This window comes from Anoplophora glabripennis, unplaced genomic scaffold, assembly GCF_000390285.2.
Source record: "Anoplophora glabripennis isolate ALB-LARVAE unplaced genomic scaffold, Agla_2.0 scaffold24, whole genome shotgun sequence".
In the NCBI taxonomy this organism is placed as follows: domain Eukaryota; kingdom Metazoa; phylum Arthropoda; class Insecta; order Coleoptera; family Cerambycidae; genus Anoplophora; species Anoplophora glabripennis.
Genome location: NW_019416404.1, coordinates 582,804 through 600,169, shown reverse-complemented (window position 1 = coordinate 600,169; position 17,366 = coordinate 582,804). Strand labels below are relative to the sequence as shown.

The 17,366-nt window shown below is 32.2% G+C and overlaps 1 protein-coding gene across 5 annotated transcripts in view; it reads right to left on the bottom strand.

Annotated features, from left to right (window-relative positions):
* Positions 1 to 2,483: 2,483 nt before the first annotated feature.
* LOC108910921 (matrix metalloproteinase-14) overlaps positions 2,484 to 17,366 on the bottom strand; it is a 48,696-nt gene continuing 33,813 nt past the window's right edge. The window contains exons 2-10 of one of the 5 annotated variants that reach the window (XR_001964484.1): positions 17,213 to 17,336; positions 15,165 to 15,269; positions 12,548 to 12,789; positions 11,931 to 12,493; positions 11,565 to 11,849; positions 11,291 to 11,481; positions 11,125 to 11,165; positions 7,503 to 7,558; positions 3,075 to 3,090 (exon numbers count right to left, since the gene is read on the bottom strand). Coding sequence is in view for 4 of the 5 variants with exons in the window: in XM_018715692.1 (XP_018571208.1) it covers positions 2,951 to 3,090; positions 11,291 to 11,481; positions 11,565 to 11,849; positions 11,931 to 12,493; positions 12,548 to 12,789; positions 15,165 to 15,269; positions 17,213 to 17,336 (1,650 nt within the window). In the remaining variant the exon portion in view is untranslated. Of the gene's footprint in view, positions 3,091 to 7,502; positions 7,559 to 11,124; positions 11,166 to 11,290; positions 11,482 to 11,564; positions 11,850 to 11,930; positions 12,494 to 12,547; positions 12,790 to 15,164; positions 15,270 to 17,212; positions 17,337 to 17,366 lie in introns of all 5 variants that reach the window. The other 4 variants (XM_018715710.1, XM_018715720.1, XM_018715692.1 and 1 more) reach the window with 4 other exon arrangements.

Here is a 17,366-nt window from a genome sequence, read left to right as displayed (position 1 = left end):
GTTTTCTTAAAACTCGGCCACGTTCCCTTACCTTACTGTCGGAGTCGCTCAAAACCTCAAATATTTTAGTTTTTCTTAATAAAAAACACAGAAACTGAACGAAATACTCTACGAAATGAAACGATAAATATGATGGTTCATTTCATCTTAATAAAGCAATAATGTAGAATGTCAATTAAGATACTCATAAACAGTCGATTAAGAAAATCTCTACAATAGAGAATTGACGCCCATTGACCGAAGTAATTTATTCCCCGTTGGAAGCCTTCCACAAAAAATTACGCGGTGTTTTCCACGGACACTAGCTATTTACATATAAAACCGCAGCGGTTATTAGCAGACTGAAAAATTGTAAATCGAAAGCAACAAATGGACACGTAAATTGTGATTGAATACCTTATCTGTCCAGTTTAATTTAATACTACACTGCTAGTACAACATAAAATAAGGCTTTGCTATAAAAAAAATTGTATCACGGTCTCGGATGATGAAAATTCGATAAAAATTGAATTAATCGTATTTGAGATAGGTGCGTTAACCAAAATACGATATGATATATATATAGCTAGTATAATGTCAACAACGATTTATTATCAAAAAGTCTGTCGCCGGCGTCTCAGGCGGTGAATACTTGACGGTATTGGATTTAATCAGTGTTTAGGTCAATTCAATTTTCTTAGATAAACCACACTCTGTAGCTTTATAATTAAGAAAGATATATCAACAAAAATTTGATATGACATTGCTGGCACGATACCGAACAAGACTTCGCTATTAAAAATTTTGTTACCGCCGTCGCAGGAGGGTGAAAACTTAATTAAAATATATGCGTTAACCAAAGTATGGCTTGACATTCTTTGTTGTTAAAAATAATTTCATCGCCTGAACCGCAAGCACTGGTCATAAAATGTAGTAAAATTTTTTGATTTATAGTAGAAAATTTGGAATGGAGGAAGAGAAAAGGTAAATGCATGCACATGAATGCTATCGAAAATTGATTAAAATAAATAAATTTCTTGATATGATAACGTCTGTGCATTGGGTGGGAGGAGAGGCGCCCTTCCCTAGCCGCACTCTCTTACCATTAGACCAGTGCTTAAGCCTTCAAAAATGGTAAAAAGTGAAAAAATCATAGTAGGATGAAACCCATTGGAAAAGGAAGAGAATATAACAGAAATGAAGGGAAAAACGATTTACGGGCGATCTGAGGTCGGGAAGGGGAAGGGGGTGAGTTTTTAAGGGTAAAAAACGGTTTCTCTTGATTTCCGGGAAAATTGCAAGTCTTATGGAAAAAAGTTAAATGGCAAAGTTGTAGGTAAGAAAAAGATCTACAACTTTTGTATTTACACTTTTTTCACACATAACCTCAAAATTTATTTTATTATTTATGTGAAAAATTCAAATGACCAAGGTTTTGTTTTTTTTCTTTTACAAAAAAAAAAATTTTTTCACGAAATTTGGTGAAAACACCTATTTATGTCCCAAATATTTAGAACAACTATTTTTGCATGTTTTTTGCAATCTTTATGTTTTATGGATTTGTAATTTTTTTGTGCAGAAAAAAGCAGATATTTTGACGTGAGAATTTTCGATTGAAAATTAGGGTGCTTTTTCGATATTAAGTAAAAATAAGGTGAAATAATAAATATTTCAAATCAAAAAAATTACAGCGTGTTTGGGACATAAATAGGTAAGTTTTCACCAAATTTACTCTTCCCCTTCCCGACCTCAGATCGCCCGTAAATTATTTTTCTTTCATTTCTGTTATATCTCTCTCTTTCTTTTTCTCTCTTTCTCTTTCTTTTCCAATGGGTTTCATCCTACTATAATTTTTTTTTATTTCAAAAATTATCGACCCTGGTCTACATTCGGAAGCCCATTTAACGAATCTCAAAAATGATTATCATTTCCATGACATTGGCATTTGAAGCAGACCGCGTCACTTCTACCTTATAAATTAGGTATTTATTATTGTTATTTATTGGATTTATTTCCCTGTTATAATAGTTTAAGTAACAAACACTCTCTTTTTGTGGTATATAATTTTAGATCTGAAAGATTATACTGAATGTGAACAATTAGACGAACCCTCTTTTCCTTTATGGTTGAAATGCCTCACATTTAATTTTAGAAGAAGTTGCTAGCTAATCCTGTACAATTTTTATGTAATTTGCGTCACTCCGTAGTCAGTTTTTTCTACGCTGATTGTATCAACTAAAATTACATCTTACGTGAATTTTGTAAAAAAATATATTGTGTCATTGTACTGTTGCTAAATTTCTTTTGAAGAGTATTTAGTTTGAACTAGTGCTTCAACTATTTTAGACATGCTTCGAAGGTTCAGTCCCCTTCCACTTATATCACTGAACGTACACAGAAAATGACAACAATACTTTATAACAATTTATTGACAATATTGATTTAATAACACATCGGATATCGACAAAGGGTTCAGATGGTACAAGGGCCAAAAATAAAGTGAATTCACAAATTATAAAATATAATTTATTGCTTAGACAGATTGTGGTAGCACAATTTTTGTAGAACTTATCTAACCTAAAATGTCAGATATGTACCAGATGTATAGTTGCATGGTCTTAATAACAATATCTATAATACCATCAAAATTTGTAAAAATTATCAATTTCCTTAAATTACGATACTTCTCTTTTTATTCATTTTTCAGTTTTATATTCAAAACTAACTACGTACATTAAAACAATTTTTTTATATATATACAAACAAACGTTTCATATTTAACAACAATTCAATAAGTACTAAAATAAACGAACATAAAATAAATTACATGTTTTTAAGTTCAATGGTAGATCATCGGTTTGTTTAACTAAAATTAAGCAATCTTAAACATACAGTGGACATCACACATTGGTTAAAGTCTCAGTCAAAGCGATTTTCATTTATAAAACGAAAATGGAACACTTCGATATTTCTATAATACACTAGTTAGAAACGTCGCCGTTAGCGTCACTAGTATCGTTACAGTTAGTGGACTCGCAATTCGACTACTGGAATTTTCGCCGTCGCCGCCATATAACCCTAATGGAGAATCAGAATGGTCTTGTAGATCACCTAAAAATAATAATTTTTTTTATTAGGGACAGTTTGAAGGTACATTTCAGTAGCAAGCGGCGCATGCTACATATTTGAAAATTGCAGAAAGAATGATACATGGAAAAATTCTATGTTGGCGATTTAAACACACGTACACAGTGTTTTAAAGCAAGGGGATCAATTGACAACAAAAAACATTATAATGTCAGAGATGTTTCAGACGTACCATAAATTCTGGGGTTGCATGGATATATCGTCTTTTATTTGGGATACAGGGCATCAAAAACAATTTGTTTTCCGAAAAACATTGCAGCGCAAAAAAGATCTATTATTAAAATCGCTGAAAAAGAATTTCTTAATATACAGGGTATCCTGAGATAAACCCACACGTCAGGAACAATTTCCTGGATGAAAATAAACATATTTAGATCAAAATCCTTCGATTTTGCTTCTTAAAATACTACGGGATTTCAAAGAAATTGTTTTTATTTATCTATTATTAATATATTTTTTCAAGCCTGTACATTTTAAAGAAGCAGAATTGTGTCTATGATCTAAATCAGTTTATTTTTATCTGAAATATGGCGGACTGTCGGACGTACTGTACATCTCAGATTAACCATTTTGATGATTCATGTAAGAGATAGATTAAATGGTTAAATGAAAAAGTTTTGGACCTTTCTATTGGCTTTAATTGCTCGATTAGATATTTTGAAGAAAAGAGATTTAATTTGTTTTGGCTTCCATAAGATAAAATAAAGTTGATATGGAAATGACGATTGCAATGCTGGAACAAGTATTTGAGTTTATAATGAAATTCTTCGCAAAATGTAACAATGTTTTTCAAAACCTGAATAGCTAGAAACGATCTGCGAGCAACAGTAGTAACAGAATAATCTAAACTTTCTCATTTAACTTTTTTTGTACATTCTGCAATTTTCGAGATCCCAGTGCATGCATCGTCAATTAGGTACATAAAGGAATAGAAGCTTAACTTTGAGAGAGCCAACTGCGTTTTTCTCAAAAAAAAACGACACGTTTTCAGTGATTTTAACACGAATAAGTTTCTTATGTGAAATGAAATTTTACATAATAGTACATATAACAAATGCACTTTAAAAAACCTAACCTCAAAAACTTGTCATAAAATGTCACTGGGACACATCAAACCTATCGACTTTTGATGTTTGTAAAATTTCAAAATATCGTTTTTGTCGACCTGTTTGTAATAAAAAAATAATCGTTTTTTCTGTTCTACCAGCCCCTGAAATTATGGTACACTATTATGAAATACTCTGTAGACTTCTAACAAATTGTTAATTGTGTAAAATTCGAGTCAATTTTTTGTTGTCAACCACGTGCTTTGCATGCTTTCACAATAAAGTTACAATAACTTAAAATTAGCTTTTACCTTTTGATGAAAAACATCATAATAAGTACCTGTTATTTTTCTGCAATAGTTTTAGATAACCGTGAAAACTTACAAAAAAAAAACATAAAAAATATGTTTTTTGACAATTTTGTAAAATATTTTTAATAATTTACTCGTATTTAAATCATTTACAACAAAATCAATTTTAGTTCTAGTATGATTAAAAAATAAAGACAAATATTAATAGGAAAGGAAAGAATATAGCTAGTAAGCTATACAAGAGATAAAAAAACAAGCTTAGCTAGAAATACGTGTTCATTTTAAATATATTACATAATTGTCACAAATGACAACTGATAATTTAAATAAAGAAAAAACTCTAGTCATCACAGGTGCTAAAGTATTACCAAACTTATGAGTTATGAGTTGAGAAATAAGTTAAATGACATGATTTCGTGAATCTTAAAAGTTTTACTAGTATGTAGGTATTTGGATTAAATGGTATGGTGTAAACACCTACTGAAAAAATGAACCAGGGAAGTAACCAGGATAGATCATTATACAAAAATGTGCGCAAGAGTTTACCAAATTTGACAAGAACTTGGAATATTGTTAGTTGCAAGTTTACAACCCGTTTGATATATGGTCGACCTATCCATACTTATATTAGTGCCAACATACATATAATCTTTCTCAGTTATGCTGGGGCCACACTTACGTCTTATGCCGTTAATTATCACACTATCTTATATTAAGCCGCCACCACACGATGTGTCAAACGTCTTCCAACTAACATTTCCCGCATCGTGTGGCCGTACGATTAACTATTAATGAAACAGGGTGCCAACGTTTTATTTATTTCTTCTAGTTTTTCCAATAATATCTGAATAAATTAAGATAAAAGCACAAAATTATGGATTCGGAGGTTTTTTTGAAATGAAAAATTCAAACCCGTTCAAAGTTTTGGTCACTAGTAGATACAGGGTCATTATGAATGGCGTTAGACGTTGTGCGATAACATGAGCGGCGCTCTTTTTTGACACATCAAAGCGATTTGCGCATCATTTATCGCATTGATGTGGCTACACTAGCATTGTCTATTGCAACGCATTAGAGCTTCGAGCATGGTTTAACACGGTTGCATAAAAATGGAGTGGTCTAAACAAAAAAATAATAGATTTTGAATGATGAAATTATTTAATCAAACATCGCGTTACTTGTTAAGTAGACATCAAACACAAGTGTAGCTATTCACTTTACCGCGTAATATAATCTATTATTATTAATACTTATTTTTCCAATATTGCGGAGCGTCTTTTGAGTGCCTTCCCGCTTTCTAACAAGTTACCTACCGAGTTTTTGACTGCCCCGAAGTCACAAACGACTTTTAAATTCAGTTGTCTTTTAATGAAGGAAGGACTATTTTAAATAACTTAAAAGTAAAAAAAGCAAAGATGCTTACGATTTGAATGTTCCAATCTTGGAAACTCTTAAAAACATTATAATTTTTCACTATTTAAACTAATTAGTCAATGTATTAGTTCCAACGTATTTCCTATAGCTTTCAGTTATCCAAGGTTATTCCTGTTTTTAAGAAAGGTGAGAAAGATGATGTATCTAACTACCGACCAATATCTCTTGTTCCCGTTCTGGCAAAGGTTTTCGAAACTGCCTTAAAAATGCAAACTGCAGAGTATTTTGAAAACAATAATTTATTCCATTCTAGTCATTACTTATCTATATCAATGATTTCCCAAATTGTGATATAAGTAACTACTGATTTTATTTTATTTGCCGATGATACTGCCGCTTTAAAGTCAAATAATAACTTAATTAAACTCACAGAGGATTCAGTGGATACGCTGCCGCTGATAAAGGACTGATTTATTGCTAATAGATTGAACTTAAATGTCGACAAAACTCAATCTTTGCTTTTTACACTTCGCCATATCAATACTTGTGATAACTCAAATAGCATTAAATTTCTTGGAGTTCACCTTGACACTAAATTGAGTTGGGAAAAACATGTCAATGATTTATCCGCACGTTTATCTAATAATTTGGATCGTGTAGTATCTAAGCCTGTACTCATATCTACATATTATGGCACTTTTCGTGTCACCATGACTTATGCAATTTTGAACTGGGGCCATTCGTCTCACAGTGATAAAATTTTTGGTTTACAACGTAAATGTATTAGAATTATGGCTGGAATAAAATACAGAGATGATTGTCGGGAGCACTTCAAACTGCTAAATATTCTTGCAATGCCGTCAGTTTACATATTTGAATGTCTCAGTTATATAAAAAATAATCAGAATAGGTTTGTTCGACAAGAAAATTTTCATTTTCGTCATACAAGAGAGTGACACAATATTAGGCCAAAATTTCATAGATTAACGAAATCAGAGATGGCACAAATTATTTTTGCATTAAATTCTTTAATAGACTTCCATCTGAGATTCGATCACTAAATTCAGACCGTTTTAAGGCCAGAATTAGAAAATATCTTAAGAGAAAAGCGTTTTACAATTTTGATGAGTTCCTTGCTGACCAGTTTTTAGATATACAGGGTCGGAAAGTCCCCATGGTTCATCGGCCGTTACGTGAGAACGATAAAGAAAGTCATAGAAATCCGTGCGATAGAGAAAGATGGCTATAATGAAGGCGTCTAATAGTCACCGCCCATTTCGCCCTTTCACAAATAATATCCACTTCTTATATATGTATGTATAGACACCAATAAATGACTTGATTTGATTTGATTTGATATTATTTTAAACGCAATAATCATCGCGATAATGGACGTTACACGCTAACGTAAGTGTGGCCCCAGCATTAAATATGCCTAGGGCGTAAGAGAAAATATATGGCTCCTTCCAGATTTTTCATGTGTTGGCACTAATTTTCCCTTGTCATGAATGTCTCGTAAAATGAATTATATTATTATCCCATTGTATTCAACCACCTGGCATGCATGAAGCTGCGATGACTAGATGTCTTTCGTAAGAACTTAAAACTATGTGATGCGGAACGAAAAACAAAGGACGACACATACTTAAAAAAATGGTTTTGCGGCTGCGCCTCACTGCCTGGGAGATTTCCGGTAGTGTTCTGGAATGTAGCCATTGCCATTAAATAAAAAACCGATAAGGACGGTACTCTATTAATATATGCTACCTAGATGACCCCGGTACAAGCCTTTTTACAGTCGTCAGATGATTACAGGCGTTCATAGACAGTGCTGCATGCACAAAGTCTTCTAACTATTAAAATAATCATTTTTTCTTAAAATTTTCTTTATTTCTTTCACATGCAGCACTGTCTTGCAGATTTTTAAAACATGATTGTAACGTGTGTCTTGTAACAAACGGTGTAAGCCATTTTTAGTTCGATTTTAAAGAACAAACGATTAGCGGTTTATCAGCAATCTTTTGTTTTTTAATGAGCTGCGATTTTTACGAAAAAAACGGCAATTGTCTGGTCAAATTTAATAAAATTTAACAATAATTTATTTGTTATATTTTAGTAACTGAGTTTTAGTTTAGGCTAGATATACAGCAGTGTGGATTAACACAAAAAAAATTCTGTAATCATCTGAACTTTTCAAAAACAATATACTACGTCTTTTCAATTATTTCCAGGATCTTATACAATACTTAGATTTTAAACCTACCCAATTTCAACTTTCTCTTCGGATTATTAATTTTCGAACTACTTAAATATAGTTCTATATTTAGTTTGAGAAAGATACCATTCGTATTTCTTGAAATATTATTGTCTGTAGTTTCATTTAATTACAAAATATAGAATTTTCAATTCCCTTTTTAATATAAATTTAAAAACTAATATGAACTTTGAGAACAGAAAATTCAATGTATCTTTTAATAGACAAGTTGAAAGATTCCAAGAATTATTAAAATATTATGCAGCAAACGTTATTAACAAATTTTTTTAATTACTATTACTATGAACAAAAAAAATACCTTTGCAGTCAGCAAATGTTTAAAAAAATATTGAAATACTGTAGTATTTTAATAATTTATTTTAAAAATAAAAAATAATAAGTAGGTACCTAAAAACAATAATATGAAGACAGGTATGTTGAATGAAAAGAAAAAATAACAGCGAAAAAGCGGAAATACGAATTAATTGATCCAGTATCTTTCTTATAATTCAGCAAAGTGTAAATTTATTGAAATTGGGAAGAGGTAGAGATATATTAACCAGTGACGCCTTGCGAAAACTAAAGTGGTCATATTTTGATAATGAAGCGTAGGATCCATATCGTTTTATAGGGATGATTGCCAAGCCTACATAGAGGACTTTCATGATGAAAAAACTTAAATTGAATTCGAAGGTGTCGTGCGTGCATCGAAAATGGTGATGGACATTTTAAGCAAATGTTGTAGTTTGTTTTGTACTTATGCGTTTAAAAATTACTGAATTTTGCTTTTTGGTAAGTACCTAAATTATTTTTAATACGTATGATTATTTGGATGACGTGAATCTTCGGGTACTGTAATTATATATTTTCAAATACGTAATTTGATTAAAAGTTAAGTTCCTGTTTTAAGAGATTCATAATTACTAAAATTCTAGTTTAAATTTAAGCACGCCATCTTTGTACTACAAAATCGATACATTTTATTTTATTTATGTATTTAAAAACTGGAAAAATTGTATTGAAACTTATCAAATGTTTCAGAATAATAGTTGTTTACATTTCTTCCGTAGGACAAGTGTGCCGCGTGCACACGTGGTGTTCGTCAGCAAATTAAGCGCTGTTGTCACGTTGTGATGAAACTCCCCAATATTAATACTCGCTGTATTTTGAAAACTGTTAATTTTACGTCCCTGTAATATACAACTTTTTTGTTCATTTATGATTACTGTATCTCATGCTGAAGTAATGACAGTCAAGCTTCTTACACCCTGTATGGGCAACTCTTTTGGAGATCACAGAATCGGTCGTCTTTATCTAATTTTATTTAAGAAATTTAATTCCAAATTTTTTTGCCACGAGTTTTCTCTGTGGGCTTACAGACCATATCATAAAAAGCTATAAGGGTCCCATGCTTCATTATCAAAATATAATAACTTTAATTTTCGCCGATTGTAACGATACTTAGATTCAAAAGGTTTTAGAATATTAATGTATATCCATAAATTCATTTTCCAAATAGTTTTGTCTGATGAAGTTAAAAGTTACAGTCATTTAAGATTGAAAGTGCAAGAATGCTTCTAGTGATTACGAACTGAAAATTGTTAAATTTTTACACTTTCTATTCCCTACACCACAACAATTCTTGTAAAAATATCCCCTATACGAAACTGGTTACTCTTAACTAAAAGTAATAAGCCATTTATTTGAAGTAATAGCTTAACTAAAGAAAACTTTGATCCACATTGTAGTTTGGGATATTATTATGAAGTAATATGAAATAATATACTCTACCTACAATACCTACATCAACTACTATTCCAAAATAAAAGAATAAGTGTATAAGATCCTGTACTTTATTTTATTTGCTTCAGATGACACCACTTCCACTGAAATTTAATTATCAGAGGGTCAATAGGAAAAATCTTTGGCCAATAACTTTCAATAACGTTATTATGTTATTTGAACTAAAAGATATAAAACCCAAAATATATTTGGTGTTGGACTTGGCCATTCTGGAAAACGACAATAGAATGACTAACTTGTTGATCAGATCTGAGTCCAGTTTTTTAAATACTTAAAATCAAAACAAAATGAAAGTTATTTTCTCTGTTTTTTCCGTTGTTGTCAGTTCAAGTGGTGTCATCCGACAATTGTTCTACTAGACGATACATGCCGTGCTCAGGCAATTCTACTAGCCGTGCAACCATTCATTGTAAGTGCCATATACCGTAAAGGTAACAATAACAGTACTTCTAAGGGTGTGAGACACAGAGTGGGTTATATAAGTCTAACGTGAATCGAAACATACTATATTTACAAGTTTGGTTATCCGAGAATACCTCATAAGATGAAGAAGACTCAACACAGTACTTCCAACTACATCTTACAAAATATTTTCAATGAATCGTAGAATTAGTTACAACTATGACTACATGTGAGATTAGTAAGCAGCCTACGTGTGATAAACATGCATCAACAAGCTTAGTAACTTAGAAGGTAATGGTATACATACTTGATGAAGAGAGCGTTTATGTATTTTTTAATTTGTTGTCAGGAATGTCTTTAGTAAATTTAGTAAAAAAATTGTTAATTATGATAGCGGTTATACATTGCAGAATTCGTTTTATCATTTCACAACGATCGGTCTCGGTCAATTGACCGGCGAAGGCCTCGCGGAGTTTAATTGTGTTAGTTTCACTACTCATACCATTAAAATACATCTACGTGATTTTCGAAACTTCTAGGTTTATCTACATGTCCGACAATACAAATAAAGTATTTTTTCTCGTAAATTATTGTTAAATAAAGGTTATTTGCGGCACTTCAATGGCATGTGGTAAAGTTTCACTGTTCGGCATGCAGTTAAAAAAATCAAAAACAAAACAAGTACATTATCTTAGATACGGCATATATATGTATGTATTCGGTAAAAGTTTGATCACACATATTATTAAAATCAAAACGTCATGCTAGCAGCTAAATAGAAATGCGGCAACATCTACGATATAATTACCTAGAAATACATCCTGAATTTGAAATGAGGAAACATTCTACCTGCAAACGATAATAATCTTAAATCCGAAAACTCTCAAATTATAACACAATTAAACGTCTAAACATCATCTGCAATATACACGCGACTTAAACGCTTTCACAGCTTTGGTTAGCACTGGTCCTACCTGTATCCATATCATTAACCATATCATCCCAAGGAGATCGACTAGAGCTCTCTTCACCAACTAACCACCCTCTAGACTCACTAGTTCCGATGGTTCCAGCGGGCGCACTCTTGCAGCCGAACCACCAGTAAGCGGTCGACCTGGGGAAAGGTGGATTTGTGACATCCACTGCGAACGCCCTGTCATTGAACCTGAACAAAAATCACAGCGTCACAAAGCATTCTAGGTAATTCCGGATAGCCTAATTTTGTCTAAAATATTCCTCAAGACGTACCTGTAATAAGCATTGCCCTTGTAGAAGTACGTGTAACCGTTGGTCCACTGGAAGGCGGCATTTAGATTGTCTGGAACTCCATCCCAGTTAGAAATCGGTTTGGGATATGTGCTCTTGACAGGAGGGCGTTGAGATGGATCGAACCTCCAGAACTTGCTTCCCTTGTAGAAGTAAATCTTTCCGTTGCCACTCCATACCAAAGCTGCGTCCAAATTGTCGGGAATACCTGTGAATCCTTCGGAAATTTCTTTGGGGTAGTCACCGTCCATCTTCCTACCCTTGTACCTGAAGTAAAAATGTTTATTACAAAATCACAATTCGAATGTAACGCGTTTGAAGTAGGACTTCTCTAAAAAAAACTCTTACCTCCAGTATTTAGATCCCTTGAAGAAGTAAGTCTTCCCGTTCTTGTAAGTAAAGGCAGCATCGATGTTACCTTCGAGTCCAGGCCAGGTTTCTGAGATCTTCTTCGGATAACCTGGAGCTATGCTTTCTTCTGTCAACCTCCAATACTTGTCCCCTTTGAACACATAGGTGTACCCTTCCGCAGAATTGAATATGGTGTCAAATTTAGGATCGGCGCACAGACTTTGGTCAACTGATGGTGGTGCTGGTGTTTTCTTTTCATTGCTAGGGCTTTCGTCGAATTCTCCATCTTGGTCGTCATTATCATCGTCAAATGAAGGGGTGTCCTTTTTCGTTTTCTTCCCATACAAGGCTTGAATACCCTCTACGTCATCCGTGTCCAAGCTAAACAGGGGGTCGTAGCCTCGGTAGAAAGGCGCCATCAGAGCTTGTCTGACATCGGAATGGCTCAATCCTAAGGAATGTCCGAACTCGTGAGCTGCTACTTGGAATAAGTTGGTGCCCCTGTAGCTGTTTATCGACCAACTCTCTGAAGCGTCGAAATGGGCGTCACCTCCAAAGACCTGAGAAAGTGATGGGGTAAGATACAATTAATATACATGATGAAAAATACTCACTGGGAAGTAGGCATGAGCCAAGGTACCACCTGGTCCATCGAACGGATCGCCGTCACCGTGTTCGCCCGTTTCAAATCTAATTTCTATGTGGACTTGGCCGCTTTTTGGGGTGAAAGTGAGATCGGTGTATCCGCTCCACACGTTGAAGGCTCTCTGAATTTCCTTGTCAACGTCCCCGCGCTTTAGTTTGCCTGGATATTTGGAAATTTTGTAGGTGAGGTCTTTCACCTTCCACCTGCTACCTACAATTTGAATTAATTCATAAGAAACTAAGAACTATTTTATTTGCAGACAAAATTTGTACTTTATCGTATTCAAAGATGTAAATACAAACTTCCGCTTGGTTAAAATTTCGACGCGTAAATAGCGAGATGACAATTGAATGTTCTTCGACCAAGAGATACTGGCAGTGATTCACTTCATATAATTTATTATTATGATTCATAAAACATAATGTAATTAGTTTATTATATTTTGTTTAAATCTTTAAGAACCACATGCTATTTTTAGGATGCGTTGACTAAACGCCTTGTGATTCATAGTTAGCCTTTTGTACAGGGTCAGTATGATTAAAATTATAGAGAGAATCAGGAACTGAATGCCTATTAAAAATTGCGGTCATCCAGAACATTGTAGGTACCTGATTAAGTAGCTTTAACAATGAAAATAGTTATTAAAGGTAAAAAACGGCAATGATTGGCAACCAGTAATTCACTTCAGTGTTGGGATGGTTGCCAAAAAAAATAAATTTGTTTTTAATGTATGCTTTCATTATGTACAAAGTCAAGTTAATAAAACGACACAAAAATTATATGATAAGAAATTTTGAATCAGTTTAAACAAATTTCTACAAAACATATTTCTCTTAAATCAAGTTAGTGAGAAACACCGTTACAGAAAAGTTTGATTCACCTTCTCCTACTTACCATTCAAAATTAATTTGACGAATATGATAACATCTAACCGCTAACTCTCTGTAGGGTGTTTGTATTGTAGATTAGAGACTTTAGAGATTCGGTACTCTCTAGTTGAATGTAATTTAAAAAATACGTCATAGCTCTGCATTAACTTTAAGAAATTAATACAAATTAAATGAGTTATAGACAAAAGCACACATATTACGATTAATTAAATTAAAAAATTAAACGGGAACTATTATTCCCTCACGCAATGAAATGTTGTATTTTTCCATGATTATTTGATAAAATTTCTATAATTGAACTTTGCTTCGCATTTCCATAAAATTATCGAGTACTACCTCCCTATTTAAACGGTAACTAATATATTTACAACACAGTATTTTGTCTAGTTATATTTGTCACCCAGAAAAAAATTGGAAGACTAATATCTAGGAAGGAAGAGTATAAATCACAAATTTATAAAAATTCGGTTCATCCATTTTTTTTTAACAACAGGTTATTTATATAATCAAATTGATAATTGATGGAAAGTTATTAAAATTTGTATCTGCAGCACTGTATGTTAATTAAAAGTTTTGTGAATCAGTCCACATAGGAGATATGGTCCATGGAATAGGGCTTATTGTACTATTCATTTTATTCAATGGTACCGCTATTCACAAAATACGTCTAAAAATTTCCTACCACCTAACCTTTAGGTACAGAGATTTACAAAATTACACATAGTACAGTACATATTGTGTCAATGTTTCGATATAATTTAAAACCTACACCAGAGCTCAGCAATCTTTCTCGATTTTTCGTGAGCGCGCGCAGGATATATCAAATAAAACACGATTTTCCCGATTTAATTTGTTGGTGTCGGATTCGTCAACTATGACCGCTAACACGGCTCGTGTTTGTTTCATGGAATTGTAAGGAAATTATTATCTGTCACACCACAATCAGATCTGATTGCATATTTGGGCGGAAACGGATAACGCACGGCTGTACAGTAATAAACACGGAATATACACGGTTTGCATAAATACGACTGACAGTGTGTTTATTTTGTAGTGTCGAGGATATATTACAGACATACTTCATGTCGATAAAACAGATGGCTGCATTTAACCGCGATCAAGTAATAAATAATGGTGTAGTATAAAGATTTATTAGAATATCTCGCCAAGTAAATATCTAGACAGACAGATGGACTTTTAATTTCTTTATATATAAGAAAAATGAAAATTACTAGTTGATTTTTAATTTTAACATAAAATTGGACTATTTCTCGACTAATTACTGCTGCTGTTATATATATTATAAACGAAAGATTTATAATATTTGATACGTAAACATTATTGAAATTTTCGTTGTTTGTACAGCACTAAAACCGATAAAAATATTTGCTTTTATAGCTGTAAAAATTTTCGTAGCACTGTTTTTTTTTGCACCACGATTTGAGCTGCATAATATTCCTTCATTTACACAAATACAGCTGTAAACAAAAAAATACTGACCTAATTTGCTTGTGGTCTTTTATAAGGCAGAATTTATTAGTTTTTTTTTTTTTTTGTCTATAGCTGTACCTACCTATGAAACAACACATGAATGTTGTTAATACATTCGTCATGTCACTAGGTAATTATCGCCTAATTGCTAATTAGTAATTAGTTCGCTTTAGTTGATTACTAATTATTAACCACATTATTTACCTTGTAAAGCGTATCTTTTGGCTCTGTTGTCTCCTGTTCCAACTTTATCTTTTACTCCACATCTTGGTAAAGTCATGGTCTCTAATGTAACCGGATCTAGTTGCCCTGAAAAAAGAAAAGCACATGTATCAGACTGGAATAGAAAAAAATAGAAAAAAACTTGATATAAAAACTGTATGGGAAAACTGACTCTTGCATTTAGAAAAACTCTTTTAAATTGTCGTCTACATAATAAAATAGATTTTATAGACTATTTTATCTTTGAAAATAATAACACCAATATCTTATGAAGTAGTTAATAAACATATTTCTACTCTCTTACATTTTCTCGTGCGTCATGTATGACATGTCTGATTAATTACTGCCATAATTTTTCCATTTTCTCCATTTATAATACAAAACGAAAATAAAGTCAAGGGTTCTGAAAGTCCTAAATCTCACAAAGTAATTTTCGGGTATCACTTTGATCAAACTATTGTTGTTACATTTCAGTTCATTAGCTGTTTATTTTTCGTAAAATAACCTGTCAAGAGGGTGATTTATATTTGTCTATTATTATATGTGACAATTCATCTACTTCCGATATTCATTATTATAATGAATAACCTTGATAACCTTATTATTAATTATTTAATGAAGGGTTAAACGTATTATTTCAATAAGGATGAAGTAGACGTAAACCTTTCTTTACTTGAATTTCATTGAATCTTTTAATTGTTGCTTAAATAGTTACTATGTTCGTTACATTACATTTGGCAATCATAGGATTGCCTCTACAACTAGTCTACTAGTGTCCTTCATAAATTATTATGAATAATCTGGTCCCATTGCCTACTAGATTGTGATAATAAATGTAGGTAGCTGTAATTTAGTTTCTAGTAACGTTTTCCTTTGTTTAACTAGAACATTTATAAAAATTTATATTATAAAGATTTAAGTAATTTAATAATCTAAATTATTATCACTCATGCAACAAAAAAATGTTTTCAAAGTAAAAATGCGATGATATCATCAGAGGGAATTATTTTAGCACCTATTTATCTTTCTTATCAAATGTGCCTAAAATAACAGTGGTAAGGTAAACAAATTCTTTGTTTCATTTGATAAATTCAAACACAAATTATATGTATAGCTTTCTCCTATTATCTTAAAATTAAAAAAATTAAGTTGTTAATTTGTGGCAAATTTAAGCTTATAGTTACACCAGATACACGAAGATCTCTAATTTCGACACCAGCAGTACTATAAAAATTATCTAGCCAACTATTTATAACAGACAGTCCTTTAAACACCCATATTGAATTTAATAAATAGGTGAAAAATTATAAGATGTCGAAACAAACGCATATGCTGGTGGCAAACAACCTTAACCTGTAACAATATCGCAAAATTATTGTAAATAGTTACTTGTATTTCGATTTTCTGTACAAGCTTTGTCTATACAATGATACAATCATTTGCGTGAAATCATTGATTTATTAACTGGTTATATGAATGTACAATAAGCAAAATATCATCGTAATTATCACAGAATTATTTCTCATAAGTATATATAAAAAATTACATACTCACGACCTACTTGCTTTTCATCCTTGAAAAAAGGAATTAATTAATACCTGGATTTTGCACATATGCAATTAAAGGCATGTTATAACGTTGACTATTATTATTTCATCGATGGTAGAAACAAATCTGACTATTACTAAATTGTTATTATCTAATATTTCGTCCAGCATTTTAGAAAATCTGAGAAGTTAGAAACAATATCTCTTCATTGTACCATTTATATAAATTTAAATATAATCACACCCCCCAGAATGCTTTTAAAAAACTATTAACACATGCATTAGTCGCAATTCTTGAGTATCTTTACTTTGCTGGACAAAACAAGAAAGGTACATTATCTGATGTTTACATGTTCTCCATGATCTTTCAATGCGAAAAATCACAGTTGCTCTAGAACTACTTGTTCTATCATTGTGTTACTTACCAAAAAGTCAGCCTTAACATAAATAAAATAAATCATGTAACTAAAATAGCGCATTTACCTGTAACGTCTATTCCAGCAAAGGACTGGAAGTCTTCTATCGCCTTCTTGTAGCTCCTTTCATCTAAAAGTTGACTAGAATTCCCTCTGGAAGCTGATATGTAGCCATACTGAGATAAATATATCTGCAACAAAGAAATTCCTTAATTCCTAAA